The sequence below is a fragment of the Onychostoma macrolepis genome, chromosome 12 (genome assembly GCF_012432095.1).
Source record: "Onychostoma macrolepis isolate SWU-2019 chromosome 12, ASM1243209v1, whole genome shotgun sequence".
NCBI lineage: Eukaryota > Metazoa > Chordata > Actinopteri > Cypriniformes > Cyprinidae > Onychostoma > Onychostoma macrolepis.
In genome coordinates, this window is record NC_081166.1 from 11,609,962 (window position 1) to 11,619,791 (window position 9,830).

The following is a 9,830-nucleotide window of genomic DNA, read 5'->3' on the forward strand; positions in this document are numbered from 1 at the left end:
TGAGATATTGATGACAGATTTTTAAGTTTGGAAACCAATTGCTTAGCCGTCATTATTAACAATATATGACCATAGAATGCCACAAGTGACCTAACCCTAATCCTGACTAATCACAAGCAAGTATTTTATTGAGCAATGTAACAATTTCTTTCAATTTACCTATATGTTTACAATGTATTGCATTTTATGCACTAAACTCACAGCTTACATCTTAGTGAACTACCCAATATTTTTCACGAGTCATTAGCATCTTTGAAACACACACTCTTCACCGCAGTAGTCAACAGCTGATCAGATAATCTATTGATTTGTGAGGAGCTTGTTAACTTGTTAAGCCATATTACAGAGCAGGGCTGGAGCCTCTGTGGGATTTCTCTCATATGTGGGAGAAGTGTTATAGATTAGATATTTTCACTTACACAAGCATTACTGCGTGTGAAGTGTGAAAGCATTATTATTACTATGTCCTGTGGCAGTCACAGCATTTAGTTCACTAAACTATCAAATGAAGTCGTTTTTTCTTCAGAAATGCAGTTGGCAGCAGCATGGTAATTAAGGAGCAACATCTGTTCCTGTTGTTATGAGGTCAACATCCCATACAATCTGTGGCATTAGTTAAAGCTCAAAAGAGCACAAAGGTGCTAAAAGGTTGTGACATAATGCCAGAGGGTCAGATTTTGATTTAAAAACATCAGTTGGCTGCAGAAAGAGAGAGTTAATGCTGCATATTACAGTGCATTTCTTTTTTATTTATGTGCAAATATGCAAATGACACCGCAGGACACTTCATTAAATGATTTGCATTACTAAAGCCTTTGATGCAACATAGAATAAAACATAACAGTTGTAAAAAAAAAAAAAAAAAAGTGAAGGAGAATTTCAGACACTTGTGATATTAGTGAATATTTTATAGATTCAGAAGCAATAACTACAGTACTTGGTGTATATGTACAATATTACAAATCATTGGATTGATGGATTTCCTGACTTTCTCATGGTCAGGATCATGTCAGTTCTGGACAGTCGTTCCAACACAAACTCTAATGCCCTCAAATCAAGGTCTGTGCCGAAAGCCTTCGGCTCTGCTCTGTTAATTAAATTAGTCTCAACCTCGGAGCATGCAGCGAGGCAATGAGGAAACATTAGTTATTTTATCTTGATGCCTCTCCCTTCTGTCTCTCCCTGGTGTTTTAATTGGAAGATGGGGAGAGTGAACAAAACGGTTGTTTTTAACACTATATCTGGCAGAATCTACAGGAGGGTCAGCTGACATTTAAAAAGATCTCATCGAGTGGCATTTTTTTTTCAGCTCTACATGCGATGAGTCACAGAACAGGATGGTCAATCATTAGATCATCCAGGAAATTCATTGCTAAATTAGATTATTTCATTTGCTACAATGAGTCTAATCTCACTTATAGACCTCCCACAGTCGTTTACTCACAGGCTGACAAATTTTGCACTTGAAAATGGAAAAAAATGGAAAATGGGAAAGAACAATGCATGTCAATCTGATTGGCTAATATCAACAAATAGAACTGTATATTCTCGTTCTCTATATTTATTTCTATATTTTCTTATACACAAAATAAAACAGAATATTGGAGTATGTTTTATGAGAAAATACTATTTCAGTCTTTCTAATTTCATGTTTAATTCAATGTGTTACTTGCGATTTCTTTGTATTCAATTGTGAAATTAACTAGCAATTTCTAAATGAAAACTGAGTGTTTCTACACCAATTGTTTTAACAAGAATGTCTTTTATTGAGCAAGAGTGCATTAATTTGACCAAATGTGACAGTAAAGACAGTTATAATGTTACAAAAGATCCATGTTTTCTGTAAAACTGGTTGCAACAGACCATTATCTAAATTATGTTTTTCTATGCCAATTATTGTGCTAATCAGATAATTTCAGATAATCCAGCCCTGACATAAAAACAAAACAATCTGATAGCTGTACAGCTGAAAGTGGGTGGTCCTTGGCTTGAAAAAGCAGCAAAGAGGAATGGATTTTATCCGTAGCTAAAATTCTGGCTACCTGAGACTACGCTCAGTGTTGTGGTTGTGAAAATATGAGATGAGTCCTCAGAGAGGTTTACAGTAAGTGTAACTGCATTACTTCCTGCACTCCCGTGATACCTACAGTGTTCAATTCATCCAATGCAAGAAACATGTCTCAGCTAGTTACCTTTGCAAGTCCAGTACATAGTTTAAGGGGATCCGCTGTCAGCATCTATCATTAGACATGTCGTACGCGATCAGTCATATAAATCTCTCCATCGCTCCCTATCTGCATCCGCTTGTTCCTGTCTGCATTTATATATGCTGCTTGCACATATAAGCACATTTCTGGGTCAGAACAAAGAGTCAGCATGAGGGCAAGTGCTCAGACATTAGCAAGACCAAAATCCGGTCTGTGCTCTTCCAAAAATAACAACACAGCCACCCTGACAGAATGTGTGAGCGGACATCTATGTAATGTTATGCATGAAATAACATCAATTCTCTCTCTTTTAGGACTCACCCCTGAAGAGAGATGGGGTAATGGGAGAAGCACATGTATCATTGGCTTTCTCCTTACAGAGGTCAAATGCTTCCTTTGGTGCTGCTCTAAAAAACAAAAGGTCTAAAAATGACAGAAAAATGCCACCTGCAACCCATTTTACTTATGTAATGTGATGTATTTTCAAGTGAACTAGCATATTCAAACACATAAGGCATGACATCATTTTTTCAACTGGGAACTGGATGGTGAAAAATGGGCATTACGTAGCAGAACGGAGCCTAAAACAATGCCTAAATATCTACTCAACAGTTGCTTAAAGGAATGTTCTGGGTTCAATACAAATTAAGCTCAATCAGCAACATTTGTGGCATAATGTTGGTTATCAAAAATTGAATTTCCACTTGCCCCCTCTTTTCTTTAAAAATTAATTAAATTAAATTAAATTTGGGTTAATGGAAATGAATGGTGCTTATTTGCAAATATTAAACTACTTTCTGTTTAAATAGGCACATAATGCAAAGAATGTGATAACATGATTTTAGAGTACAAAATTTGCTTACGAACCTTAATGCTGCAAACTCTAAAACAGCTTTACAGCTAAAATAATACTTTTTAACAGAAGATTTAATGCAATTGTTTTATTATAAGCTTCACATTTCTGCTTTTAAATCCTCCAATAATTGACATTGGAGTGCCTCATTGTAACCTCTTTTTCTTTTAAAAGTAAACAAGGGACAAGTTTTGCAGTGATCGATATTCTTCTACAAATGCTGTTAAGCTTAATTCAGCTTGGTAACATGGTATATTCTTGTTAATATTATCCTATAGCCTGTATGGCCTAAATAATGTCAAAATGAATCTCATTTCAGAGAAAGAGTTATAGTATTTTATAGTACTTTATAGTACATTTTGATTAAATGTCATGAATTATTTTTATAATAACATGCATAAATCATTCAAAATAAGACAAAGAGCATGCATCAAGACAGTAAATTTGATTCCGCATTCTGTGTGTATTCTGTAATAATGGTTTCTTTTTATATAACAAGACCCTTTGCAGTCATTAAAAATAAAAATGTGTGGACTCCTGAAACATGATGATCTGATCTGAAAACATTCATGAAATCAATGTTTCACAGCCTAGGAAAAATGCTCACAGTTACAGTGAGGCAATTACTTCAGTGACTCAATGTTACACAGCTCAGATTTCTTGTCATTAACACAGAAAATATCATGTTAACTATGCTAAATCTATTTAGTGTGAATAGCCTCAATCTCTGATATCCTATAAGATACTTTTATCACCCAGGCAGATATACATCCTCATATGAATCAACATTTGCAGTGCTGAACCACATGACTTCCTTCTAATTAGTAGTGTCCTGCTCAACTCTGCCCGACCCCCTCTCTGGAGAATGTTTGCATCGTACCAAGCTAGAATGACAACGCAAGATATATCCATGGAAACAGGGCTCTCCATGTTTGGGCCCCCTGGCCCTTCATATATGCACTTGCTGTCTGCCCACGGACTTCTTTAGTGTGTTTAAATGTGCACGTGCATGTATGTGCACCATTGCCGGACAGCAGAGTAGATGGCCTAGATTTACAGCATGCCAAAAAACACCACTCCCTGTGTGGAAGCATTGTGCTCTGAAGCGTAGTGCCCTGAGAACCGCACCATGCTTTTCATCATTCACACACACTCCTCTCTATCCTTTGCTGTTCCTCTTCCATTTTTCCTTCATGTTCATTCTCCTAAGTGCCTTATTTTGCATTTATGAACACGTGATCAATTGGAAATAGGTCACTGTGTTAACAGTTCCAGATAGCAGTGGAAGACTATATAATAACCTAAGATTTAGCTTATTTTCCATTATGCATTGTTGTAATGCAGGTCTTATATTCAGCTATGTACGAACTGTATATGAAAATCTGCATGCCATTACAAATGTGGAGGAAAATACGAGCTGTATGACATTTATAGTCCCTGTACGGTAAGTGCAAAACAGACATTTATGGCGCACTGCAGTTATGCGTCTAAAAGCTTCTGAGAATGTACATGTATAATAGTTATTCTTGCATCTGTGAATCTCTTCTCATAAAAACTGGGAGATGAATATTCATGAAGACCCTTAGGGACAGATTGCTGCGTGTCTGAAAACTAAAAATAAAATGGAAAAAAAGATACAAATGTGCTGGGACTGAGTCCTACACCTTATGCGAACCCTGCATGCTATGGCAATCACATTATACACTCTTCCATTTACACCTCAGAAAAAGCTTCATCGGATGATATGTACCAGTTAGCATCTACTGGCACAGGAAATTATCTTGCTAAAATGAAAATAATGGCAAAAAGTGTTCTTGCACTGCCAAAAAACTGCCTCTAATGATTGCACCTTCCACTTTAGCTTAGAGTTTTCCCATCTGCCAACATACCAACTCAGTGAAACACATAGCGTGACTGACTAGTTGTCATATACTTTACTTTAGGTGGGCAAATTGCTTGGTAGGTTTATTTTTCGAAAGCCAGTTTCTCTATGCAAAGAGAGAAACTTTTTTAAACCAAGTTTTGGTTACAAAAACAAAAACTATTGAATATTTTCATTATTATTGCTCCTGCGATGATTAATGAACACAATGTTTAATGAACACAAGTTGATGGTGGGGCAAGTTGTCACAAGGGGAACCTGATGTTAATCAGCCTGAAGGCTTTTAAAATATAAAAACATTAATTTCTGTCAATTAATGAAAGACATGACAACTTGCCCCAATAAAAATTGACAACCTGTCCCTATCTACATTCATATAGTGACTGTTGTTACAATGTAGGGTGAATGCGGGTAATCTGGGACACCTAAACTCCAGTGTGTTTATTTCCTGTTCTAATCAAATTTAGTCAACAGGACTTTTACTATAATTTTAGCATGGATGTCATGTGACAAAAATCACATGACTTCATGGGGGTGATTCCACAGAAAGGGGCGGGGCACTTGTCAATCAAGAAGCTCCCCTGGGAATTGCATGACAAGGTCAATGACATAGGATTCTGACTAGACTATTCAAGCAACAAAATATGTAATAAAAGTGTTGAAAATATGTTTTAGTTTTTTTTCTTTCAAACATTTTTTTTTAATATGACTGAGAATGTGGGACAGCATGCTTTGGGTAATCTGGGACAGTCTTCAAATGGGGGAAATATGCATTTAGGGACTTTATCAATCTAATGACAAGGGTTAATATATGCCATAATGAGAAATTGGTGTTAATTCTGGAGGTTATAACATTAGCACAAGTTCACAGTAGGTAGCACCTAGCTAAAGCAGCTAGCTAGAGAGATGCTACGGAGACGGAATCTGGGAAACGTATTCCAACAGCATGCAAAGGTATCAGGATGAAGTAAACTGTTAATTTTATTTCCCAAATTCCCAGTTAGTTTAGTATATACAACGGTTCAAATCACTGAGCAGGAAGGGGATCTGCATCCAGGCCAGTTCAAAATGTTCTGTTCACAAACGCACGCACACACACGCACACACACACGCACCCCACACACACAGTCATTAAGTCAGCTACAATATGAAAATATCCATGGCCTTTAATTAAATGTATGAAATGTATTACAAAATGCAATGGCACCACAGCGTCAGGAAAAGAGATGGCAATAGAAAGAGCGAGAAAGAGAGAGAGAGGGAAATAAGAGAAAAGAAGAAGCTAAACCAATGCAATGAGAGTAGAATGAAGGGAGCTATTGGTGATATTGTGTTTGGCATGCATAAAGTATGGTGAATATAGGCTTTTTTTAGGCCTAATACATATGTCCCAGATTATAAAGTGACCCGTCCCAGATTATCAAATTCAGGCAGAATTTTTTTGGGGGGCACAAAAACACTTAATAGGTGTGGCATGTCTCCTCTGGGCATAATATCTATATTATTTATTCTGGTGTGGTTAGAAAACATCTTAGGGATTTCAGAAAAGTCTAATGTGTTGATCTAATGTGTTAGATAGCAGTGTTGGGCACGTTACTTAAAAAAAGTAATTAGTTATAGTTACTAGTTACTTCTCACAAATAGTAACTGAGTTAGTAACTGAGTTACATCATTATAAAAGTAACTAATTACCAGGGAAAGTAACTATTGCGTTACTTTAAAAAAAAAAATTCAAATGTCAAATAACTTTGGATGCCCCCAATATTAAATATGTTAAATTAATGAAATGGACACTAAAAAGAATAAATTATTATTATAAAACATTGTGCATTAATCTACACTATTTATCTACTGACACTTATTATCAGTGAGTCAAGCATTATAATATAATATTATGATAATTTAATATTATATGATGATAGAACTTTAGTAATTAGAATAACCAAGTATGAATGCATATTTGTCATCAATATACAGCGCACTAAGGATTAATGAGCTGCTGGGTTCATGAATATTAATCACGTTGTCTGCGTTCGCTCGAATTGATTTGCTGAAATCAAAACAGGGACGATAATAGGTGAGCGCCAGCCAATGAGATTGTCGTTTGCGCATTAGTTCCGCCCACTACCAGAGAACCCGGCAGTTCTTAAAAGCTGAAGAATTCCAAAAGAACTCTGTTATTTTGACAGGAAAATACAACAAAGAATATCGTTTACATGTAGCGCGTCAATTCTGCATGTTATGAAAGACTCTCTTGCTCTGTATCTTTCTTTGCGTGCGTGTATGTGAGAGAAAGCGACGGCGAGTCGTGCGCTTCACACTAGAGTTTATGGTACGTCAAATAGGCTACAGCTACACTGAGCATCCATTCAGATGAACTGAACAATTTAATTCTAATAATATAATATAGTAACGCCACATTTTATTGTCAGTAACGGTAACGGCGTTGTAACGGGGGAAACAGTAATTCGTTTGATTACTCGTTACTGAAAAAATAACGCCGTTTATTTATAACGCCGTTATTCCAGTTAGATAGATATTGAAATAAATCGCAGAAGTCAAAATTGCAAAAAATGTCCCAGATTACCCGAATTCACCCTATGGCAGTGTGTTTGTTATGAATTTACTTTACACAAAACTTATAGCTGGCCTATATTAATCTGCTTTCTCTAAATTGTCTCATCCAGTTCCATATGTCTTGTACCTGTCCCTTGTGTTTCCAAGTGATGTTTTCGATTCCTTTCGAGCTTGTTCAACATAAGTAATAGCTCTAGTGAAGTCCTCCCATGCCATCTTTACCACAGTTAAGACGCAAGATGGCGCAAACTTGCGTTTGTTCTGTATGTCGAGAGAGCGGGACCGCGGATTGATATGAGATACATAAAAGTAGTGCCGGTAATAATATGTGACTGCTGAATGTCGCTATTGCACAATTGGAAATAAATAGATTAATAATGTCAGTAAAACCTTTTTGATCATTTTCATCGATATAATTTGAAAACACACTGAGCTTCTGTTGCACGACCAAAAGCAAGGCATATTGTCACACTATTACCGTCACTGTATCCTCCATTAAAAAGCTTTTGGATAAAAATGTCCACCGTTAAAAATGATGTAGCTACAAAGATGTATAAGGTAACTTACAAAATATAAAACATGCCGCTGAAATTTAGGAAAAATGTTATCCTGAGAGTAGCATTTTCACTTGTTTCCTGACTGTGATTACAACATTTTTATTTATTTTTATTTTTTATTTTATTTTTTTACCAAATACTGTTCATTTAAGAGTGTTTCAAACTAAATTCTTAAAACCAATGCTATAGTTTTGTGTAATTGAACTGGTGAAATATAGTTATTTTGATAATATTAGCTACTCATGTGACAACTAGGCCCGGTCTCTTCTAGAAAATGAAAGGCAATTCAACTGCAATGTGCATTGGTTTGAATCCGTCAATCAAAATGTCAAATGTGTGCCCAGAGTTGAGAAAGCTCATTTTAAGAGTGAAATAATGTTATTAAGAATGTAACTTTCAAGGAGTGATTGAACAACTTTATCTCCTGAAGATGGACTCAGTTTATTCAGAAAGTCCCATCCACTTTCACAGATCAGCCATATGGGAATATGGTCTTGCTGACAAAATCAATAATAAATTGTATATATACAAACATTGCTGGAAGATGACCTCATCTATAATTCAGCTCTCTACCATATTCTTCAGATAGCTCCCACACTACAGGTAGAAATCCACACACAGTCACAGAAATCCTTGTATATACATGCTGCACTATTGGATACAAATGCTGGATATCCTGCTTAACATGCACATTCCTTTGCATCATGTGGACAGAATATAAAATGACTGGTGCTTGTGACCTGAAATCTGAAAATAGAGCAGAAGGGGCAGGGATTTTACCCTTTATGAGAGAGGAAAAAAGGGACAAAAGTGGAAAATGATCCATGTTGTACAGCTTTTGACCTTCCTGTCTCTGAGCCACATGCATACCACCTGGCCCTCATTGCTCCAGGTGCAGACAGAATGTACTGGCTCTTTTTCCTTACTCGCCAAATGTGCTTGTTGACTCAGAGAGTTTGGAGAGTGCGGTAGGGGAGTAGAGAGCAGCTCATCTGTGCAGAAAGTGGTGTGACTCAGTGACATAATGCACCGTGGCTGCACCTCTCAGTGTTCCGCCGAGCTAAATAAATAAAGGCTAAAGCTCAAACATTATACGTGCTTCACAGATTCCCTCTGGATGTTTTGTAATCTATGAAACCAGTCTTGCTTTGTTATATAAAATCTGTGTTACATCAAATTAAATCAATTTATTGTGATATATATGCTTACACAAAGAGTCATATATAGCATAATATATACAATGTGTATTGTATTACATACAGTATATGTGTTTTGATTTTTAAAAAATATTATGTATTTTATTTTATTACACTATTTTATTATATTACTGTATTATTTTTTTTATTTTGTTATTGCATTATTCTTATAATTTTTAAAGTTGTATTAAAGGCAAAAAAAACCTAATAAATTAAGTTAAAATTCTATCTATCTATATAATATATTATATTATTATATTACTTTAAATATATATATATTTACATTTTACATTTTTATTTTACATTTAATATTTACATTTTAAATTTTTAAATATGTTTTTTTTTTTTTAATATAACGAATAAAAACTAATGTAATATATAGGGTACCATGTTAATAGCGTAATAGCAAATTGCAGTGCACAACTAATGCTTGCAGCTGTCACATGTCTGACTGATAGAGGAGGGGGTTTGATGAAGTGTGCAGATATTTTTTTTTTCGCTTTCAATATCTATTCCCCTTTTGTATGATCCTAGATGAAGTAGGAGAAAGAGCTTGAG

At 35.6% G+C, this 9,830-nt stretch overlaps 1 protein-coding gene across 2 annotated transcripts in view; it reads right to left on the reverse strand.

Moving 5' to 3' along the window:
• adgra1a (adhesion G protein-coupled receptor A1a) overlaps window positions 1–7,774 on the reverse strand; it is a 35,154-nt gene extending 27,380 nt beyond the window's left edge. The window contains exon 1 of one of the 2 annotated variants that reach the window (XM_058792676.1): window positions 7,647–7,774. Coding sequence is in view for 1 of the 2 variants with exons in the window: in XM_058792672.1 (XP_058648655.1) it covers window positions 7,647–7,701 (55 nt within the window). In the remaining variant the exon portion in view is untranslated. The remainder of the gene's footprint in view (window positions 1–7,646) is intronic. The other variant, XM_058792672.1, reaches the window with a different exon arrangement.
• Window positions 7,775–9,830: the final 2,056 nt, after the last annotated feature.